Here is a 23,627-nt window from a genome sequence, read left to right as displayed (position 1 = left end):
TTATCAGTTTCTGACATCAGAACAACCAGAAGGTTAAGTACTCCCTATTTCAGTACCAAGCTGTGGGTTGGTTTTGTTTTTTTCAAAATGTATTGACAGAATGGACAATTGTTAGTAGGGATTACAGATAGTTGTGTTTCCTGTAAGAACACCATCTATAGCTAAAAACTGTTTTTAAAATGTGCTTCCAACATCTATTAATTTGGCAATTTGATTATTAAACATGTTTTTCTAGATTGGCTTGGGGTTTTGGTCACACAGTTAAGGAGATACTCACAATGCTGAATTTCAGGTGAAGAAAAATTGTTTCCTAGATTTCTGTATATCATCAATAGAGAGAAAGGGGGGAAGAAACCAACAACAGTACAGTCCTTCAGTGAGCAGTTTGGAGCACTTTTGGGTTCCGACTCCCAAGTTTCTGGCTTAAAAAGCATTATCTTCTCTGTTTACTGAGTTTGAAGGGAACCTAGGGAAATCAGCTTCTTCTGTTGGTCCTATATTGTTGTGAATATCCCCTCAGCATCTTTTCATCATAAGTAACTGATTTTTCATCTTTTCTCTTGCACTTCTTTCTTAGGTTTCAGATGGAGCTCTGAGATGCTTTGCTTCATTAGCAGACAGATTCACACGGCGTGGAGTTGACCCAGCTCCATTAGCTAAGCATGGATTAACTGAGGAGTTGTTATCTCGCATGGCAGCTGCTGGTGGGACAGCATTAGGACCATCTTCAGCTTGCAAACCTGGACGGAGTAGCACTGGAGCACCATCTACAGCTGCAGATTCTAAATTAAGTAATCAGGTGTCAACTATTGTAAGCCTGTTGTCAACCCTGTGTAGAGGCTCTCCAGTAGTAACACATGTAAGAAATACTTTCATGTTACAACTTTTTGCTCTCATAGGATTTTCCCTTCATATACTTTAGCATATGCAAGATTTGTGTTGCTATTTTATATAAAGCTTTATAGATTTTATTTGTATATGTATACACACACGCACAGGTTATTTATAAAGAGGGGAAAAAAGGAAACATTTCATATGGAAATGAAACCCAGTTCTGATAGTATTTTCTAAAGCCCTGTATATTTTTTATTGTTCAGACTTTTAATTATTTCCAGGATCTCCTAAGATCTGAACTTCCAGATTCTATAGAAAGTGCGTTGCAGGGTGATGAGAGATGTGTACTGGATACCATGCGGTTAGTAGATCTTCTTTTGGTGCTACTGTTCGAAGGGAGAAAAGCCCTGCCAAAATCCAGTGCTGGATCTACAGGCAGAATCCCAGGATTGCGAAGACTGGATAGTTCTGGGGAACGTTCTCATCGGCAGCTGATAGATTGCATCCGCAGTAAGGATACAGATGCACTAATAGATGCTATTGACACAGGAGGTAAGCAAAATTACTCTGAAAAAGATAATAAGATACTTTATCTTTTTATTTTTATAATCTATGGCGTCATAACAAATAACTTAGGGCAGTACCCTGAAATTCTTTATATATAAGTTCACTTAGTTTGTAAAATACACAACAGGTCTTGTTAGTAGTAATTCTATACTGCTCTTTTTAATTGCAATTAGGGGCATAAATGCTTCCCTAGAATTATTGAGGATGCTTAGTTTTCTTTTAAGACCTACAATTTGTTTAAAGAACATTGATGAAGTTTAATTTGTAATTCTGGGAGCTTTAATTATTTAATTATATCTTTCAGCTTTTGAAGTAAATTTTATGGATGATGTAGGACAAACTCTTTTAAACTGGGCCTCAGCTTTTGGAACTCAGGAAATGGTAAATTAGTTTTCCAGAATCTTAAATTATTTATTTATGTAAAGAAAGGGATGAAAAAAGCTAGTTTCCTTTTTCTTGTTTAACAGGTAGAGTTTCTCTGTGAAAGGGGTGCTGATGTTAACAGAGGTCAGAGGTCATCCTCCTTACATTATGCAGCATGTTTTGGAAGACCTCAGGTAGCAAAGGTACGATTTAAACTGACGCTGTTAGAAAGCCTTACATACTGACTTTTTGCCTTGCTCAGTAACAGTGTTAAGCATACTGCATCAGAGACACGTGCACTGTCAAATATTTACATGTTCTTTACAGTGTTTATCAAAATATAATTTTTTTGTTATGAAAGGGCAGTAATATGAATAAAAGTAGTTTTATATTTGCTCTACGGATATAAAAAGCATGTAATGTTCTAACTTTGCTTACAAGTGTGAGAAAAGTGTAGGGAAGATGTATGAAAAACATGTTTACTGCTTTGGAAGAAGGAATCTTAAATTATTTTTTTTTATATTTAAAAATATTTGTTCTCAGACTCTCCTACGACATGGTGCAAACCCTGATTTGAGAGATGAAGATGGGAAAACTCCTTTAGACAAAGCTCGTGAAAGGGGTCACAGTGAAGTAGTAGCTATTCTTCAGTCTCCAGGTGAGTGCAGTTCTTAACTCCATACCTTTGCTAGTAGAAATGCTTATATATGTGAAGTAATTCGATTTTAAAAAATAGTATTTTGTGACCAACCTTCCTTAACTTACAAAGTACATGTAAAAACCTTAATATTTTAGCTATTATTAAAGGATGAGGATTACTGAAGAAACTGCTGACTGGGCACGAGCAGTGCCAGTGGTCCTGCTCTTCAGCTGTAGAATGGGACTAGACTGGGATTTTGATGTGGGTTCAAAGGATGTCAGGCTTGGTAGCTTCTTCCTTTCTTTCTACATGGGAACTGCACTTTACCTGTTCAGGAGGCTTTTGTACCACTGGAATCACAGACGGTTATTTGTTCATATTTAGTTCACTTTAAGGACTGAGCTTCCCCTGTGAGTGGTCTTTGGTGGTACTTGTTATCAAACAGTTTTCTTCAAGAAGTCTTGCACATGTAAGTTCTATATTTTTTGGAATGCATATTCCTGTTCAGGTACTTAGGTATTAGTAAAGAATATTCTTAGATTTATTTAAAGGAATTTTTCGGTTGGTTGATTTTTGCCATTGAATGTTTTTGGGGAAAAAAATATTTTCTAGGGGACTGGATGTGTCCTGTTAACAAAGGAGATGAGAAGAAAAAGAAAGATGCAAACAAAGACGAAGAAGAATGTAATGAACCCAAAGGAGATCCAGAAATGGCACCCATATACTTGAAAAGATTATTGCCTGTGTTTGCACAAACATTTCAACAAACTATGTTGCCTTCAATAAGGTAATAGCTATGATAGGCAATTTCCCTGCATATTTTGAATCATTAATACACTCTGCTAAAAAAGCCAAGGTGGCATTTTTTCAGTAAAAATTATAACATCTAAAAGTTTATGTTGCGAGTGACATGTAAAAATATTTCTGTTTGAATGGAAGTGGTGGTTTGAAAAGTGTTGCAAGTCTAATTTTACTCAGTACTTTAAGTAACATTTTTACCTTTCTTGGGAAGTGGTTTCTTGGAAAAAATATGGTTAGTTAGTCAAAAGTGGGAGAGAGGAGCATACTTTTGACTATAGTAGCATGATGAAAGAATACCGTTTCATATATATAGTATCTTGTGTAGACTGCATATACTGTGTATTTCGTTACAGCTGTTTGTAGCCACCATAATGAAAGTACTAATTTAGGAGAGGAAAACTAGTGAAGCAGTATCAGTATACATTTATTGGAAAATTTGAAAGACTCAAAAAAGCTGTTGTAGAAGGCTTCTTAATAACTTAAATGTTAATCAACTGGAGAAGATACCTCTTACTGAGAGAATTAAAATAATGTAATCTAATTTAATACTTAAAAAGAAATACTGAGTGGCATAATGGTTGTGATAAATTGCGTCTGACCATAACCTCTCAGCCTTTTACACTGCAAATATAGCATTTTATTAATCTCTTATTTGTGTTCCCAGTGTTTATAGGTACTTTGAGGGGTGAAAATACAAGATAAAAAGGGACTCTAGTGGAGAGAGACTCTACATGAACTGATGATAGGAAGCTTAAACTAGGTCATTTTAAATGAAGAAATTAAGAAACTTACCAATCTGTGCATGATTAACTGTTGTTGCAGATTGTGGGAAGAAGTAGTTGGCTCTCTGTATTTTAACATTTTCTGTATGAAGAAGGTAAATCATGTTTTTAAAAGCCAGTCAAACAAAAATTCAGCTTTAACCATACAGAAGTGATTGGCTTCCAAATTAACTGTAGTTCTTAGTATGGAAAGCTGCATGATCTAATAGTAATTTTAGACTTCAAAACTCTAAGGATCTCCCCTAAACACAGGAATTACATGACAGAAACGGAAGGCTGGATAGCTGGGAAGAAGTGGTGTGCAGAAGAGGATTACCATCACTAAGAGTAAATAAAGACAGAATGTAAATAGGTCTACCTAGAGAAAGGTTGAGGAGAGAAAAATGCACTAGATTTATAGTGCTGTAGAATCAAAAAAGATCAGTAAGTGAATTATTCTTAGCAATAACCTAGGATTTATTAACAATAACCAGTTTTAGTTCCAGTAACAGGAACTGGAACTCATTTTAAGAAATTCTTTGTTTTGAAAGCATGCATAAATGTAGTACAAAAGCAATTTTATCTTGAACCTTTTTTATGCTTTGATTACTGCTTGCTTTATCTTTGTAAGAATCTTGAATTTTTTTTCCTGTGATCTCCTTTTAAAGGAAAGCAAGCCTTGCCCTCATTAGAAAAATGATACATTTTTGTTCTGAGGCACTGCTGAAAGAGGTTTGTGACTCTGATGCTGGCCACAATCTGCCCACGATACTGGTTGAGATAACAGCTACAGTTCTTGATCAAGAGGTAGGAGGAAAGAAAATGTTGTCCTTTTTATGAAACCAGTGCAAAAAAGGGGGTTATGCTCATGGATTCGACCTACTTATTAATAAGTAACTCTAAAGTGTTTACAGCAGTGTGACGATGTGTGAAGTTCAGCATGTAAAGATATTTTTAAGTAAAGAAATCTCCTTTATTATTTCCTTTCCCTCCCACTGTATTACAGGATGATGATGATGGCCATTTGCTAGCCTTGCAAATCATAAGGGATTTGGTGGATAAAGGTGGTGATCTTTTTCTAGACCAACTGGCTAGACTTGGTGTAATTAGTAAAGTGTCAACTTTGGCGGGGCCATCATCTGATGATGAAAATGAAGAGGAGTCTAAACCGGAGAAAGTAAGTACAGATTTTGTGGCTTTATTTGTTCCTGTTAAGCCAACACTTTTACAATTTTCACTGTTAGGAAAACGTCCAGGGGGAGGTAGTTAGATAGGTTATTAAATTGATACTTATTGTGCACCACTTGTTTTAATTGATTTTGTTGTTGTTTTCTGTAACTTCGTTCTCTGTTAGCACGTTGTTATCTGCCGTGTTTTCCTATTCTTGTGTATTCCTGTACTTGTGCTCAAGTTGATTGACACTTGGTTTTGTCAGGTGTTTTAAAAACAGCTGCTACACGAAATTAATCCTTTCTGAACAGAGTACATCTTTTTCAATGTACATGTATCAAATAATTGAAGATGTTTTAAACATTGTTATGGAATATGTTAAAGATATAAAAAAGAAAATAATTTTCTACATGATGAAAACCTGAAGTGCATATTGAAGTTATTTACCAACGGCCATGTTACTGACCGCTCAGATGAACTGAATGGGTAGCAGGCAACTTCCGTTATCCATCCAGTTGAGATTTAGAGTTAACTTTTAAGGGTATAGTTAAGTTTGGCGGTTTTTTTTAGTGTGAGTTTTGGGCTATTTGGGTGGTTTTTTGGTTTTAGTTTTTTTTGGGTTGTTTGTTTTGTGGTGTGTTTTTTAGTGTTTTGATATTAAAAAGCTGTGTGGACATGGTCATGGGCAGCTGGCTCTAGGTGGCCCTGCCTGAACAGAGGTTTGGACCTGGTGGCCTCCAGAGGTCCCTTCCAACCTCAACCATTTTGTGATTCTTTTCTCACAATACAAGTTTTGAACAGAAGTGGATGTCCCAGTCAGTAGGTTGTTATTGTTGAGTATATAAGTTTGTATCTGAAAGGAAACTTTGTCTTAAAAGTATCTTTCTCTATTAAAGACTACTTTTAAAGATACATTTTACAGACAGAAGTAGTATAGTTCATGTACTTTTGGTTTAAGTAATTCTTTTTCTCCTCTAGCCTTTTTAAAATGTCTTTGTGTTTTGTGTGCTGTTTGTATTTTTTTTTTGAGAGTTTGGGTTTTTTTTTTTGTGGATTGGGGTTTTTCTGCATTAATACAATTTCATTACAGGAGGATGAACCACAGGAGGATGCTAAAGAACTGCAACAGGGTAAACCATATCACTGGAGAGACTGGTCAATCATTAGGGGAAGGGACTGCCTGTATATCTGGAGTGATGCTGCAGCCCTGGAGCTATCTAATGGTAGTAATGGATGGTTCAGATTTATCTTGGATGGAAAACTGGCCACAATGTATTCCAGTGGCAGTCCTGAAGGAGGATCCGATAGTTCAGGTAGTTTCTTTATGATTCAAGTCCAAGTTAAGTTTTGAGACTATTACGTTTGTTATATAATTTGATTGGAGCTGTTTTGTTTTGCAGGAATTGGCTTACTAAATAGTAAAGGATGTAAACAGGTGGAAGGTGGTCAGTTAATTGTGATGCTTTTTATCAGATAGCATGTGACCATAACTTTACTTCCTTGGTGGATTGTGTTAAGTAAACATCTTGCCAGTAAAAGTGTATTAACTTCGTTTTGTTTTGATTCTTCTTCATGCATACTTATTTTTTTTCACCCCAGTCATTAAAAGCACTTTGTAGTGGCCGTCCTAGGAAAAGCAGGTTGAAATGGCAATTTGTTGTTTGCTTCTGGCTAGCAGAATGAAATTGCATGTGTTTGAAGACAAAGTAATGGAAAGTTTCTCATGGAGACTGGGAAACAAATTACAGTGTCTTAATTGTTTGTGGGAGAGAGGATAAGGGAACAGACCTTATACACTGGCAATGCACAGGTGGTTTTAATTTTCTGTACAGAATACACAATTTGTTCTGGATGCACAAACAACCCTCCTTTATTGTTTCATCTTTTTTTGCAACAGTTCATGCCTTTATGAACCAGCAGACGTAAAAGGCTTTGCAATATTACTATGTTTCCAACAAGCCATTGAGTGAAATAACAGAACATATTATGATTCAGGATAGAAATGAACTGTTAATGACTTTATCCATCAATTTTGGGGCATGAAGATAAAATATGATATAGTGTTTCTAGGTTATAACACAGCTGGAGTCCACTTCTAGATTATTTTTTTTTTGTCAGAAAATGTATCCTTGCATTCTTTTTAACAATTTCTGTTTTAAGATACTTGTTTATCATATGATAGAATTTTAAGATGATCCATGAGGTTAATTTCTTAAATCCTCATAGTCCCTGGATGCCAGTTGTGCTTTCTTCCTTCAAAATGATACGGATGTGGGGATGAGACTTTATGTACAAGTTGAGTGGAATATGGACGGCTCAGATGAGTTTGGAGTGAAGAGAACTTAGAACAAAAGAATTCAGATTGAGAATTTAAGATGACGTGTCTCTTCATATCAGTCTTTTAAAAAAGATTGAATAAATTCCAAGTTTTTGAAGAAGATACCTAGCATGGATGTTATGGAAGGGAAGGAGCTAAACTAGGATTAAACGTGGCTTCTTGCAACTTTTTGCCAAATAGAGATCTACTAAGAGTGCTGACTTTGCAGTGTAAAATGCCTGAACTTTAACCATTAGCTCTAAGTGTGTGCAGCAACCTCTTTTACTTAAGATATACTTAAGAAACTAATGTTTGTTAAGTTTAACTAAAATTACTACAGTACAGTGTAGACTCAGAATGGTATTTTTAAATCCTGAACTACACTATATGTTCTGCTGTCCTAAATCATTATTCATTAATCTCATGGTGTACTTTTTAGCAACTTCACGACTGGCGAGAATATAGAGGGTTGATTAATGGAATTTGTAAGTGTGTATCACCTGATCAAAGTTGGGGTGGGATAGAGAAACATATACTATGAACATTTTTGGAAGGTCTGTACTCACCCCTCTCCACATTAGCTTAATACTTGTTTTGTTTGAATTTTTAGAAAAAAATAAGAGTTCAATGCAAAAATTGAAATTTAATGGTAATTCTGAAGCTTCAAGTGAGTCTCAAAATCCTGTCTAAGGATATATAATAATAATTATATATATAACCATATATAATCATTACATTTTCAATGTGACATACTATATAATAAATTTGTTAAAATGCAATTGCAGAAATTTGGAAAGGTTTCATTATCAGAATTTTAATTTGCGTATGAAATTTCAAAAATCTTTTTATAAACCTCTGGACGCTATGAAGTTTAAACCATAAAGAACGTTATACGTACATATTTCTTTTTACATGGAGATTATTTATTTTTGTATTATACAGCAATAAATGTGGCAAATTTTAAAAACCTAGAGCATGTCATTGCAGCAAAAGGAAAACAGCAATTTTACAAGTGCATGGACTACAAAAGTTGTATTTGTCAAATCAGTATAGCGAAAGATGAGGATACTTATTTTAAGTTGAGATGTCATCTTTACATTAATAAGATTATTGCATTTTTATATAGAATTTTTATTTTTTAAATTATGAACTCATCAAATTTTCTGGAATTATGCTAATTAAAACTTCAAATGTAACATGCAGCCTTTAAATTACCACATTATCAAAATATAATTTAATTAAAACTGACATAGTTGTTTGGAATAATTTCGGGCTAGATTACCTACATATTCTAAAAGTAGGATATGATCCTGTTTGTCATCTATTAAATATCTCCATATAAATATTAGCTTTTAATCAAGTTTCATGTGATGCCATTAGATTTTTTTTTTTTTAATTTCATGTTTTTCTCAGATCTAGAGGTAATTGTAATTACTGAAAAAGGAATAGGAACATCTGCATTATAACTTGAATTAGCGTAATGTCACTGTATTAAGTAACCTAATTGTGACTGTCTTACCTTCCCTGAGGTGAATGTAGAGGTTCTACAAAGGAGATGAATAAAAATTTTACTATAACTTTAAAAAAATCTTTTTGGGTGTCCTTGTGACAATCTGAGCAAATAGCTGTTATCTCAACTCAAATTTGCTTTTGGCACACGTTGATCGTCAGACCCTGTAAAGTTCTGCGAAGTTTTTTGGTTTTTTATATGGCTTCAACATCTTTTCTCCACTTGCTGGAAGTTGTGAAGTTGATTGCTGTTTTCCTGTTGGAGGATTAATTTAATTTCCTATTTCTAAAAACTCACTTTTGAGAATAGCTCATGCTGGCCATAATGAGATAAATTAGTTTTGCAAGACGAAAAGTTTATTATGAATTTCTTTCATCTTCCTATTATAGTTATAAAGATGAATTAATACATCTGTCAAGGGCACCATTCAGAAAGAGTTGCATTGTCCACTTTGATGTGATCATGGAAGAAATCACTGTTCAAGTACAGAAATATACTGGGAAGGAATTTAGAACACTAAGACCTTTAATTTCAAACTTAGTTTTGCATTGAATGTACTCGGTTGTTTTGCTATTGCAAAAAAATATAAAATTGTTTGAGATATATGATGGTGGAATCAATTGTTGGAAGAAAAAAAAATGTTTAAATATATGTTTTTTTTCTTTTTAAATAGAAAGTAGGAGTGAGTTCCTTGAGAAGTTGCAAAGAGCTCGAAGCCAAGTAAAGCCATCTACCACAAGTCAGCCGATTTTATCGGCACCAGGGCCAACTAAACTTACTGTGGGAAACTGGTCACTCACCTGTTTAAAAGAAGGAGAAATTGCTATTCACAATTCTGATGGTCAGCAAGCTACAATACTGAAAGAAGATCTGCCAGGCTTTGTATTCGAATCTAACAGAGGAACAAAGCATTCGTTTACAGCTGAAACTTCTTTGGGTAAGTATGTAGGTATGTGTTATGTGCAGGTAGGAGCAAGTGTATATGAGGTAGTTTTTCTGTTTGTTACTTTTCGTGCCTGTGAAATTGTAACTTTTGTAAAAATATGTTGTAGGGTCAGAATTTGTGACTGGCTGGACAGGCAAAAGAGGAAGAAAGCTGAAATCTAAACTGGAGAAGACAAAGCAAAAGGTTGATGAGCATCTGTGAATTTTATACTTTGAATTTAATTGAGTTTGTTTTATTTTTAGTATGTTTATGGAGTTGCAGTTTGCTCTTATCAGAAAAGATTTTAATCCTCTTTCAACTAGACACAACTTTATGCTAAGCTTGAAGGGGAAACTTCACTCAGAACAAAGCACTTCTGCAGGTGCTTTTCTCCAACAGTCTTAGTAAACTCTGTGCTCTTCTAGAGGAAAATGAGTTTTCTTTTAAAAACGTAAGGAAATCCAATCCTCCTGACCTGTATTTGTATAATTCTGTAGATTTTTCTTGTTTTTATGCAAAAAGAAAAGATGTTATGATCAATACTACAGTTGTATTGGAGGCATATGTTACTTCTATTCACTACATTCAGATAATGATTGTAAACTGGATATAGTGACAGATAGGGGGAAGGGAAGTGAACAGTCTGTATTGTAAGAGTTGTGGTAGTGAAGCAAAATGGGTAAACGCCCTCATTTTTGACTTATCTAAAATTCTTCTTTCTCCTCTCAAACTGAGGGAAAAAGAGAAACTAAGAAATCACGTATTGAGCTTTTTACAAAAAAAAGCTGTGGCCAGCTGATTCAAGGGCTCAAGCTAATCTTTAGTCTTGACATCTCTTGCGGTTTCTAACAGTGCAGCTAATATGTTCTGTACCAAAAATCTGCAGCATGTAAGGGCACTTATATCTGGGGAAATGTGACACTAAATTGAAAATTGAAATACTGTATGAATGGGGATAGATGGAATGGCAAAAAGAAGACAGTGGTCTTTCACACCTGAGATTGCACCGTGTAGCTCTAAAGCTTGTGAAACATATTGTAGGACACGTGATGAAAATGAAAAGGAAATATTTTGGGGGGAAATTTCTTATAAGCAAGATGTTGTTTAATAAGAACTTGTTTTATCAAATCTGTATCTTGTGTGATCCATGCTTTGTAGAAAAAGTATTTCTTAGTATAAGGTCAGATAAGAACTTCTTCAGTGAATCAGTTCAAGGAATGTGAACAGAGCATTCAGAAACCATATAAAAACCCCTTAATCTTATCTCTAAAAAGATTACCAGATCCATGATACAGTTCTAAAGAAACAGATTTACAGATTGAGAGTCCTGTCTTTTCCCCTACCTTTGTGCTGTAATTTAATATATTCTGTTACGCTTAGTTTCTGTAAGTTTCAATAAGATTCTGTGTATTTCCATTTATTTCTCCTGTACTTTTAGCTTTTCGCAACCTTTGCCTTTCATGATGTATGATAGGTTCTGTTTCTTCACTGTTTGTGTCTGTCATGGACTTTAAAAAAGCTGGCCAAGTATCTAGTATCTTACAGAATAATAATAGTCTCATTACAGTAAGGTATGACTTCTGATTATCGAAATCCACTTGTAGGTACGCACGATGGCAAGAGATTTATATGATGATCATTTTAAAGCTGTTGAAAGCATGCCTCGAGGAGTAGTTGTAACACTGAGGAACATAGCAACGCAGTTAGAGTCTGCATGGGAGCTTCATACGAACAGACAGGTATGCCCTTTAATTTATAATGTGTAACGTCAGTGGAAATCACGTAATAATGTTCAGACTAGTCAGTCATGATGTAAAGGAAAGTCGCAATATGTTTGAAATGTGAGGGTTTTTTAATGCATGTAATTGCTAGTTATATACTTTACATTATTTTTCAAATGAAGCAAGTGGAAAAACTGACCTTGTTTCACCATAATTGTCTTTTTGTCTTCTAGTGTATTGAAGGAGAAAATACTTGGAGAGATTTAATGAAGACTGCTTTGGAAAACTTAATCGTACTATTGAAGGATGAGAATACTATTTCGCCATACGAAATGTGCAGTAGTGGCTTAGTTCAATCATTGCTTACAGTTTTAAATAATGTGAGTTTATAGAAGATAAGTCTCTGTAGAAAAACTTTAAAAAAAAAAACAACATAGGCATGTGTCTTAATTTAAAAAAATCTATTATAAATGTGGCTTTTTTCCATCTTGATGAAAATCGGGCAGGCTTACTCCAGCTAGTGGTCTGTCTGCTGAATATATGCTATCACAACAGATGACTTCGGTTGGAATAAGCCATTAAAAATCTTTAGATCAACACTGGTCAGTTCTAATGGCTGATGTTGTTTAGCCATTAAATGGCTATATTTAGATGTATAAAGAATGAATATATTGCTTTATATTAGAAGTAACGTGGTTTTTGTATTTATTTTTTCTTTTCCTCTTAGAATGTCGATTTAGATGTGAAACAAGACTGTAGTCAACTGGTAGAGAGAATAAATGTTTTCAAAACAGCATTCAGTGAAAACGAGGATGATGAAAGGTAAAAACCAAATTGGATCTGTGAAGCGGTGTGGTATGTTTAAAATAATTTAAAGGCAAAGGAACTGTTCTTTCCATTTCAATTTGTCTTTCTTTGGAATAGAAAATTGGTCTTAAAAGACAACATCTGCTATTGAAATAGCAATTGAAAATTTTACTGAATTACTCCTATCTGTAGGAGTCAACTATACGGAATGTACATCTGTTGACAAACATAAAGGTGACTTTTGTTCATCACTATGCAGATTAATATTTTTCTTATTGTGCTGTAACCATGTGACTGGAACAGACGATAGCGGTAGAAATAGCATGCTGAGATATTTGCTACTGCTGAGTATTATTCTATGAAATACTGTAGAATTTTTTTTCTCTTTGTTGTGTGGTAACATACTAACTGTTCACTTTCACAGTCGTCCAGCAGTTGCATTAATTCGGAAATTGATAGCAGTGTTAGAATCTATCGAACGGCTACCTCTCCACTTGTATGATACACCAGGATCAACATACAATCTTCAGGTGAATGTACATTGATAACTATGTATCATACTGAGTGATACGCAATTAAATGTTATATCTGAATTTCAGGAAAAGTTATGCATGTTAAGTCTGTATGAATCATATTCTTGTAAAGGTGGATAGAATGAGGTAAAGAAGAGCAAAGTCTTTGGTATTTATTTCCTCTAACAACCTAAATGTTTGGTTATTCCTCTACTGTCACTTTTATGCTGTGAAGTGAAAGTAAATTTTGATTGAAGAGAGAATATGTTTGTTCTTTCTTTTGTCTTCAAGTATTGTTCTCTTTATATGGGAATATACCCCTTAGTAAGTATCCTTACTACTTGAACGAGCAATTTATTGAAGACAATTATAAGAAATGTTTATTTGTGATGGCTAGGGATGGACAATAATGGTTAAAAAGGTCCCTTCTAGGGCTATCTGCTCATTTGGTAATACAAGACACGTGCAGGATCAGCAGCTTCTTATAACGGAAAGCTGCAGTTTGGCTAAAAGTATTACTTGTATTTGTCCAGTTTGTGTGGAGTCTTAATTTTTTCTATTTGAAAGCAGCAAAGTGACATTGAAGTGTGAATATTTCTGATTTGATGTTAAATTATTAGAAAATAGTTGCAAAAAGTTGTAAAAACACTGCTGCTTTGGAATATTTTGAAAAAGCATTTTCAGTTTTTGTATTATTGTAGTTGCTAGTCTACAAGATCTGGAAATAAAAAGCTATGAAGAAACATGAAAAAGTCAGAAAAATAATAGCTGGAATGTGTAATTGACTTATACATTGACTGTCATACTAAATAAATGTTTGGTTAATAGAAAAATGGAGTTACTTTTTAAAGTTTTAAGTTAGAATATAGTTTGCTTAAGTTGCGCAGCAAAAATACTTGATACGCGCCTGAAACTGTTATAGTGAAATTTTTGTTTTCTTAAAATTAAAAAACCTAAACGGAAAAGCCTGTATTAATGTTTAGCTACTCTTTCAGATATTAACAAGGCGCTTGAGGTTTCGTTTGGAACGTGCCTCGGGGGAGACATCTTTAATAGATCGAACTGGTAGAATGCTAAAAATGGAGCCATTGGCAACCGTTGAATCTCTAGAACAGTATCTCCTGAAAATGGTGAGCAACATACCCCACGCACAGTGCACGAGAAATGGTTGCGTTCTGCATCTCTAATATTTGATTTCTCTTCTTCCTATGTAGGTAGCAAAGCAATGGTACGACTTTGATAGGGCTTCATTTGTTTTTGTACGAAAACTACGTGAAGGCCAAACATTTGTGTTCAGGCATCAACATGATTTTGATGAAAATGGAATTATTTACTGGATTGGGACAAATGCAAAGTGAGTTTCTTCAAAGCTAGAAGTCTTGAAGTCAGACAGTAAACTGTGATCCATGGGGCAGGGTGGGGAGAGAGAATTCATAATGAAATGAAATCTGTTAAGATTTTTTTTAGGAGTGGGAGGTATCTTTTCTATTCCTGTTTATCAATAGGATTACCTTTCTTTTTGCTCTACTTAAGTAATAGAAAAATATGAATCTCTGAAGTTGTATTGAGAATTTGTTTGTATGCTTACCTAAGAAATGAAGAAGTGGGGAAGCTTGGGACTTTGTTTTGCGTTTGCTGTGCGTTTGTTTGGTTTGGTTTGGTTTTGTGGGAGTTTTATTTTGTTTTTTAAACCGCTGTAGTAAAGTGGTGTTTGGAACATCCCTAAAGTTATCTAACTATCTAAAATGATACTAATAATTTTGGTTTGTCATGAACTCAGTTGTAGTATACAATTTACAGTCAATGTCAAATGTTACTGATACCTGTTTTTTTTTAATATAAGTAATAATTGAACAGTATGTTTCTCTTTTTAATATAGAACTGCATATGAGTGGGTAAATCCAGCAGCCTATGGGTTAGTAGTGGTTACATCCTCAGAAGGAAGAAATCTGCCTTATGGCCGTTTAGAAGACATCCTAAGCCGTGACAGTTCAGCTCTCAATTGTCATACTAACGATGATAAGAATGCTTGGTTTGCCATAGATCTTGGTCTTTGGGTTATACCATCAGCTTACACATTACGCCATGCTCGAGGTTATGGACGATCTGCTCTCAGAAATTGGGTTTTCCAGGTATCTAAGGATGGACAGAACTGGACTACTTTGTATACTCATGTTGATGACTGTAGTCTCAACGAACCAGGGTATGTCAGTGTATTATCACTTTCTATAAGACTGAGCTCAGTTAAAAATGTACTTGACGGTAGCCTAATTTAATGTGTTCTCTAGTTGTAATAATGGAACTAGATAAAAAAATTGTAAGTGACCTAAATTATCAAGGATGGGCTGGAAAATAAGTGATTCGTAAGTTCTCTGTATGGTTCACATAACAGCATTTGTACTTTTCCATCATTGTAAATTTTGCATTTGATTTTTTTTTTTGAGGAAATAGTAACACCAGCACTCATCCAGAGTTTGTCCCTAATGTTAATAGGTTTTATGTATTTTATTGTATTCTTGGCAGTTTTCTAATGTTATCCATACATGATCAGCATTATGGTTTTGTTTGCTTTGGTACTAAGGTGTTTTGATCGTGTTTTTGTTGTTTTGTTTTTTTTTTTCCCCCCCCTCTTTTTTTGGTCCCCCACCCACTCCCCCTTTATAATATATTTAAAGATCTACAGCAACGTGGCCTTTAGATCCTCCAAAAGATGAGAAACAAGGTTGGAGACATGTTAGAATAAAACAGATGGGAAAGAATGCCAGTGGGCAAACACACTACCTCTCTCTGTCTGGATTTGAACTTTATGGCACTGTGAATGGAGTATGTGAAGATCAGCTGGGTAAGAAAAAAAAATGTGTACCTCCTATTTGTTCTCTTAAAATACTAATGAACGTATAAAAATCAGTGTGAAAAAGCAGGTTAACTTTTGCAGGGGAACTTGCTTAGAAACTTAAGCTTGAGATAATTCCCCATTCAATACTTCTAAGTCTTTTCATTTCAATTTAAATTTCTTGCAGGAAAAGCTGCTAAAGAAGCTGAAGCAAATCTGCGAAGGCAGCGACGCCTGGTCCGTTCTCAGGTGTTGAAATATATGGTTCCAGGAGCTCGTGTAATCAGAGGAATTGATTGGAAATGGAGAGATCAGGATGGAAGCCCACAGGGTGAAGGCACTGTTACAGGAGAATTGCATAATGGTGAGCATGAATTGCCTGAATTTGTGAATGTCTGTAACATGATTAATTATTGTGGAATGAGTAACATTAAAGTATTTCCTTTGTAGTGTCTTGAAGAAGTTGATAAAATTTTAAATATTTTGGGGAGGAGGAACTCAAATACTACAGCTGTTGTGACCCATTCATGAAATTCTCTTTTAATGCATGAAAAAAATTCTTGCTGTAAATGAAACTCTTGTAGAGCTTTGCTTAATCAAAATACCAAATTGTTATTTAGACATCTTTACAAAGAGGAAAAGTATATGAAAGTGATTGATGCCAACTGATTAATTAAGCTTTGGGCCTGCAAAATCTATAATTACCTTCTTCGTTTCTTCTAGCTTAGCATTTGCAGTATTTTTCTTGACTTTTGTTGAATCCTGTACCTTTCCTACCTTGCTAGCTTCTTTGGGATCAAGTTGTATTTTTTTTTTATTAAAAGCATGAAAAATACTTAACTTCTGGAGCAAAATAAAAACCTGTAACAGCCAGGGAAGTCCATGCTCAGAGAGCTAAGATATTGAAGAGGCTTCAGAAAAGGTGTCAGCTGAACATACTTCCCACCTTTTTTCTCTTCTCCCTGTATTTTTTGGGGTATATAAGATTTGCCTTGTTTCTGAAGTATCTTCAGCCACTCTGAGGCTCATTCTTCACCAGATTTTAACATTTCTTCTAGTTTGAGTTGTCAGCTCTCAAACATGGAGAAAATACAATGTCTTAAAATGTTTTGGAACTGAATCTTATTTAAGCCATTCAGTATAGCTTGTAGGGAATTCTTCTGTCATCTGTATGTTGTTCTTATCAGATGCAACAGTATCCATAGCTACATTCTCACTTTGAAGACTTTAGGTATTGTTGGTGAGTAGTATTCTACTAAATCAGTGTTTTTGTTCTCATATTGTGGTAAAACTTTCCCATTTAAGCGTAGGTGAAATTGAGGTTCGTTTTTTATTAAATAGTGATGCCAAATAATGCGAAACGTGTAGCAGCAGTCTTATTCCTACCACAGTTGTCTTTCAAATAGAATTTTGAAAATAGTGTCCCATTGACATTTTTTGTCATTTTTCACAAGTTCAGACAAATCTTTAGTTGTTTTTAGGACTATAATGACAGAGCAGTAAGACTCTAGGTACATCATATGTATTAAAAAATTGCATAGATTTAAAACTGTAATTAATATTTTAGGAAAAGGAACTATACAAAACAGGAATAGTTATTTAGCAATGCTTTTACAAAATACTGTATTCATAAAGGGAAAAATTATACTGTTTAACTACAGTGTAGAACTTACTAATTTTGTTTTTGTATATGATAAGAAAGGCAAATAGACTGTAGAAAGGGGAAAAAAAAAAAAGACTTGCTTCACAACTTTACCCTTTGAAAATGTAGTGACATGAAGCTACTCAAATGTAGCTTGTGAAGGTGGAATAAAGTCATACAGGAATAATGTGAACTAAACCTGCTCATCTGGGGATGAGATGTCTGCTTACATCTGAAAACTTTATCCATTTTTAAATACTCTTCCTCCAGAGTGATATTTCTAAATAGAAAATTGCCTGTGATCCTCTGTTTTGGTCTAGAAGTGATGACTTTTGAATAGTTATAAGGTAAAAGTGCACCTGACAGTACTAAAAAAGAATTTTTTACTTCAAATTAACTCTCTTCTGTTTTATCAAAGAAAAATATGTGTGTATATCTGGACCTGACATCTTGTTTTAAATTTCTCTCTGAGGTTACAGAAGATGACTGAGCTTTAGAGATTCTATTTTTAAAGAAAATATGTATCAATCAAAATAGTGACACCAAGTTTTGTTACAGTTAACATACAATACAAAATACTAGAAGAAATTTTATAGGTGACTCTGAGATTGTGGTACATATTCAGGCAAGCAAAAATAAATTGTTATGCCCCTATTTCTGTCCTAGTTAGCGAAATTTTGCTAACAATTTTGTTACCCTCATTGTTGCAGATTTGTTACATTTAACTGTTAAAAAAAAATGGTACTTTAAATAATAATTTAATAAAGCAATTGAAGAGTAGCATCTCTTCTTAGTGTTGTTTTGGTCCCAATATAAAGTTTCATTCTATGAAACATATTCTTTTTGCAACCCTGAAATCTTACTTGAAGTAGTCCTTACCTGACCGTAGCAAGATTTCTCCTATGAATAAGAAATGTTTGAGTCTGTGTAAATTACTGAACTAAAAAGCTAAGTATCAGTAATTTAATTCTTTCACTTTATAAGACAAGAATAAGAAACCCCAAATTAATCAGTTTCATAAAATGCCTTCCATCAGGTAAATATGTTTATCCACAAGCGTCTAAGAAAGAAAAACATTATAGAATGTCCTTGCAAGAATTATAATTTGACAGATATTAATAAAGTTATGATGATGCATTTTAATATACATTTCCATTATTAAAGTGTCCAATAATAAAATTTTGAGAGATCCTAGTAGGTCAAGTTCCTTCCGGAAACTTTTCTTTTGGCTGGATTCTGGGATCCTGAAGATAGAAGCTGATAATGCTTTTAAAATACCATATTGTTAGATTTAAACGCTTCCTTTTTAATTGGCAGTAAGGGTTATTTAGTGATTTTATTAATTCAGACATGCAGCCCTTATAAGAAGCTGATCCCACGTTGTGGAGCTACTGTCTGACACGCTCCTGTCTGCTTTCTGCTGGATCTCACAAACTCCTGTCCCTTTCCAGGCTGGATTGATGTCACCTGGGATGCTGGTGGCTCTAACTCTTACCGTATGGGCGCAGAAGGAAAGTTTGACCTCAAGCTTGCACCAGGGTACGACCCTGATTCAGCGGCATCACCCAAACCTGTTTCATCCACTGTTTCAGGCACAACGCAGTCATGGAGCAGCTTGGTGAAAAACAACTGTCCAGACAAGACGACTGCTGCTGCAGGCTCCTCAAGTAGAAAAGGAAGCAGCAGTTCTGTGTGTAGCGTGGCCAGTAGCAGCGACATCAGCTTGGGTTCGACCAAAATGGAGCGGAGATCAGAAAGTGTAATGGAGCAAAATATAGTTTCAGGCACTGACGTCCATGAACCAATTGTTGTTCTGTCTTCCGCTGATAGCGTGCCTCAGGCTGAAGTAGGGTCATCTTCCAGTGCAAGCACCAGCACCTTAACAGCGGACATGGGAAACGAAAACGCAGAGAGAAAAATAGGTCCTGATAACTCGATACGTACTCCTGGGGAGTCCAGTGCTATATCCATGGGAATTGTTAGTGTAAGCTCTCCTGATGTGAGTTCAGTCTCCGAACTGACTAATAAAGAAGCAACTTCCCAACGACCTCTAAGCTCTTCAGCAAGTAACAGACTCTCAGTCAGTTCTTTGTTGGCTGCTGGGGCACCAATGAGCTCCAGTGCAAGCGTTCCTAACTTATCATCTCGAGAAACTTCCAGCCTGGAGTCCTTTGTACGAAGAGTGGCAAACATAGCACGTACCAATGCCACAAACAACATGAATTTAAGCCGAAGTAGCAGTGATAACAATACTAATACGTTGGGGAGAAATGTCATGAGTACTGCAAGTAAGTAAGCTATGTTTATTTTTAGTTGAAGCCTTTGCTGTTTCTTTGGCTTTCAGTAGTCTTAAAAGATGTTCAGATTCTGTTGGCATGATAGAGAAATGAACTTAGAGCAGCCTTGACCTTGTGTGTACCTGTAGAACTCAAGAAGAGCTTGCAGAGTTCATGTCAGCTGGAAAGTGTTAAGTTGCCTGGTGGTGTTGGATTACACTGTGGTACCCATCAAAAAGAAAATAGTTTGAATTTGATGTCTGTTACATACTTAGGAAGAGAAAGAGCATGATTTAGATCAAGAGGCTGGAAGACGAGCAACAGTAGCCAACATGGATAGTTCGGCTTTCTGATCTGTGTAGATTTTGCATACTCGCCTTGTATCTGCCTCTTTCTATTATTTTTCTGTTTTCCTCAGGAAAGACAGTTTGTGCGTATTGTGAAGTCTCTGAGCTTAGGAACTAAGAACACAGTAGACAGTAAAAATAAACTACAATATGATGAAATTTTAGTGGCTTCCTGCATTCTATCAGGCTGAGCCGCTGAATGTGCTCTAATACTGTGTATGTTCGCTGAAGATGGTATGGTCGTTAAGGCTTAGCTTCGGCAAACTGTTCAGGCACATGCAGTGTAAGGACGTTTGTAGTTAACAGTGATTTAAATGGGATTGTGTACATGCTTTAACATCTGCATGTTCTCAGATTAAATGTAGGATCCAGGTATTAGCAGGTAAATTGTAAACCTGCTGCTTGTGAGTGAGTTCACTTTTCTGAATTTTCAGCATGCTCCCATCAGAGTTGTTACTCAGCCAGCCTTGTTAGTTATTTTGTTTGGTGATGGTGATAGTAATTTAACCTGGAGAGCTGCATTTCATGAGGTAGGCAAGTTAGAAAAAGTAAGATTACCCAAGCCAGAAAGAAGCACTCAGTTTCTTGATAAGCTTTCAGGCTTTTCTAGGACTTCTGTGCTTCTTTATTTAAAAATGTGATGTTTGCTTTTGGAATTTCTAAATATTTTTTAATAGTGAGTGTTTTCTTTTTTTGTTGAGGGGATTTTTTAATGTACTCTTACATTCATATTGTGATACTGGAGGGAGGGGAAAATGCTTGCAGCCTGCGTTAAAAATGTAAATAGGATACTCAAGGGAAGATTCCCAGTAGTTGATCGATCCCCTTTTAGGCAGATAGTCAGTGCCTCTGGTTCTGAAGTAGTTTTGTGCTGGGGGGGGGGGGGGGGGGGGGGGGAGAGAGAGAGAGAGCGAGAGAGCACCTTCGAAAAACATAGTAAAAATCCTCAACAGCATGTTTAACAGATTTCATGAATGTTTGATATCCTACAGTGCTAAAGTTGGATATAAGATTGTGGCAAATTAAAAATTGGATTTACTATTAAAATATAGTCATACTTTAAAAGTATCCCTCATGTAGAAATTATTTTGGTTTACACATTTTATACAAATAAACTGGAAATGGGAACTTGTGCCCCAAAATGAGATGAGAGTAAATTTCAGCACTCACCAAAGTTATATTAGAGCGTTGTAAAAAGCTTGGATTTTGTTTTTTAATTTATTTATTTTTACTTTTGTTGGGCCTGTCCAGGTTAAAAAAAAAAAACAAAAACAAAACAAACAAAAAAACCCCAACCCACCACCCTCCAAAGAAGTCAAGTCTGAAATCATGATTAATGATATAAGTCTCTCTGGAATTGCTGTAGTGGTTGCATTTAAAATCATCAGTATTTGCCAGGAGTTAAGTGGTGTCTAGGGTGGCCAGTTTCAATTTGTTCTTGTATTCAGAGCAAATGAAATGCTGACACTTAATGGCTTTTTCTGTTTATTATAACAGCAAGGAGATTACTGCTATTAATTAGAATTTGTTTAAGAACTTATTTTCAAGTTCTTAAACAACAAAAGAAAAACCCTTTGGATTAGAAAATTTCCATGCTTTCAGAGATGTACATAGGCTTATTAACAACCCTAAATTCAAATTTCAGTCTCTTTCTCCCCAGGCATAAAAATGATTTCTCAGAAAGCTACCAAATGCGCTCAGGGAAGAATCTTTGTTGTATTATACCCTTCTTCAAGGGTAGTAGCCTTTACAAACCTTGATGATAGTAGTCTGAAATTCAGAATTTAGATTAAACTTAAAAAAAAAAAAAAGCAGTGCCTGGTTTTATATAAGCTGCAGTAATGAAAATACTTACTCTAAAACTGCAAAACTTGGAATTAATAAATTTTAGAAAAAGTAGATAGAAAAAGATAAGATTTAAATTTAAGTATAGATGACCCCTCAAATTTGCACGTGCAAACATGTGATTAACCTCCAGCGTTTGAAGATAAGCATGTGACAAAATGTTTTGAAGATTGGGTTGTAAATGTATAGTTGCATATAAGTATAACTTACACTTTGCTATGTACCTGAAATTCTTTCTATTGAGTTTACAGTGAATTCAGTCTTGTTTCAGTTGTTAATTAAAATGCATTTCCTGTGGTTTTTTTGAATGTGCAATAAGGTAACGTCTTACTTGTTGTTTGCTTATTCTGAAAATTATTTGTATAAATCATCCAACATAAGTAAGGTAGTCAGTCATATTTCTCTGTACTGTGAACTCAGTACAAGTTCGCTTGTTGTCCATCATGAACATATCTGCTAGTAGTTATGTGAAAGATAAGTCAGAGCTGCTTTAAGAACGTCAGAGAAATGCACAAAAATCTCAAGTTTGACATTTGCCTTGTTCTGTTCTCAATTCATTTATGTATAGTTAAAATATTTTCCCTGTATGATTTTGATTATATTGCTGTTTAGAGGATAAATTACATTTTAGGCTTAAAGACAGGCAGAGTGTTGGAATAATAGATTTCAGAAATACTTTTCATATGTTGAAAATGAAATGAAGTAATTTCAGACTTAGTGTGGGATTTGGGAGTTTATTTAATGAAAGTATTTGTTTAGAATGTGTGCAAGGGAATACGCTCAGAAGCGAGCATCTGCATCGTAGGGTGCATTTTTGCACTGGGAAACCCTTCCTCTTTAGTCTGTTAATCTTTATTGTAAAATAACACATTACATCTGATAAGTTTTCAACCCAAAATATGTTTTTCAGCACAGGGCTCATGCATGTAAATTGTACTCTTCAAGTCATCAAATCATTTATTTTATCTTACCATATCTTTATCTATAGCTTCTCCTCTTATGGGTGCCCAAAGTTTTCCTAATCTGACTACAACTGGTACCACATCAACAGTGACCATGTCTACATCCAGTGTTACTAGCAGCAGCAATGTAGCTACAGCAACTACAGTTTTATCTGTTGGTCAGTCGCTTAGTAATACTCTAACTACTAGCCTAACATCAACATCTAGTGAGAGCGATACAGGTCAGGAGGCAGAATATTCTTTATATGGTAAGTTTCATTTTTAAATGAACATAAGCAGACTTCCCATTAATGATTTCTTTCTTTTCTCCTGTTGTTATGATTTTCTCATGTAGTAATTTATTTACTGAAAAATATTTGAAAGTTGAGCTGTTAATATGTTACTAGTTCTATAAGGGAGTAAGTAAAATAATGTTAACATAGTAGCATTTCCTTATGTTTTCAGGTCTTTATTTTCAGCAGTTTCTGTCCCACATTATTTATGGTACAGTTTATTTAGGCGCTTAATCTTTTCCTTAATTAAATGAGTTTAGTATCGAATGTAGTGTGCATATGAACGACTAATTAAAATCAAAATGTTATTTCTCATTGTGTTGTATAGGCATGTTACATGCTTAGTGGGAGGTAACTTGTATTTATTACTCAGTGTTTGAAAAGCTTCTACCATTCAGCACATTATACATTTAAAATAATAGATGAGGTTCCAGGTATCTCAATACCATAGTAATAATTGGAAAAAAAAAAAACAAAACCTGGAAAGAACACAAAAATCAAAATGACACGGAGAATGGAGTT

At 34.9% G+C, this 23,627-nt stretch overlaps 1 protein-coding gene across 6 annotated transcripts in view; it reads left to right on the top strand.

Annotated features, from left to right (window-relative positions):
• The window catches only part of HECTD1 (HECT domain E3 ubiquitin protein ligase 1), a 64,204-nt gene that overhangs the window by 23,648 nt on the left and 16,929 nt on the right, over nt 1-23,627 (top strand). Inside the window, exons 5-27 of one of the 6 annotated variants that reach the window (XM_086613653.1) lie at nt 578-859; nt 1,098-1,386; nt 1,706-1,782; nt 1,869-1,967; nt 2,308-2,422; nt 3,017-3,191; nt 4,635-4,773; nt 4,973-5,143; nt 6,227-6,449; nt 6,537-6,581; nt 9,637-9,900; nt 10,016-10,092; nt 11,493-11,627; nt 11,843-11,989; nt 12,337-12,431; nt 12,841-12,946; nt 13,924-14,058; nt 14,143-14,282; nt 14,808-15,131; nt 15,604-15,770; nt 15,949-16,125; nt 18,855-19,691; nt 22,860-23,081. In XM_086613653.1, the coding sequence (XP_086469779.1) occupies nt 578-859; nt 1,098-1,386; nt 1,706-1,782; nt 1,869-1,967; nt 2,308-2,422; nt 3,017-3,191; nt 4,635-4,773; nt 4,973-5,143; nt 6,227-6,449; nt 6,537-6,581; nt 9,637-9,900; nt 10,016-10,092; nt 11,493-11,627; nt 11,843-11,989; nt 12,337-12,431; nt 12,841-12,946; nt 13,924-14,058; nt 14,143-14,282; nt 14,808-15,131; nt 15,604-15,770; nt 15,949-16,125; nt 18,855-19,691; nt 22,860-23,081 (4,441 nt within the window). Of the gene's footprint in view, nt 1-577; nt 860-1,097; nt 1,387-1,705; nt 1,783-1,868; nt 1,968-2,307; nt 2,423-3,016; nt 3,192-4,634; nt 4,774-4,972; nt 5,144-6,226; nt 6,450-6,536; nt 6,582-9,636; nt 9,913-10,015; nt 10,093-11,492; nt 11,628-11,842; nt 11,990-12,336; nt 12,432-12,840; nt 12,947-13,923; nt 14,059-14,142; nt 14,283-14,807; nt 15,132-15,603; nt 15,771-15,948; nt 16,126-18,854; nt 19,692-22,859; nt 23,082-23,627 lie in introns of all 6 variants that reach the window. The other 5 variants (XM_086613656.1, XM_086613655.1, XM_086613654.1 and 2 more) reach the window with 5 other exon arrangements.

This window comes from Tauraco erythrolophus, chromosome 6, assembly GCF_009769465.1.
Source record: "Tauraco erythrolophus isolate bTauEry1 chromosome 6, bTauEry1.pri, whole genome shotgun sequence".
Lineage (NCBI taxonomy): Eukaryota > Metazoa > Chordata > Aves > Musophagiformes > Musophagidae > Tauraco > Tauraco erythrolophus.
This window is presented reverse-complemented; position numbering and strand designations above follow the sequence as displayed.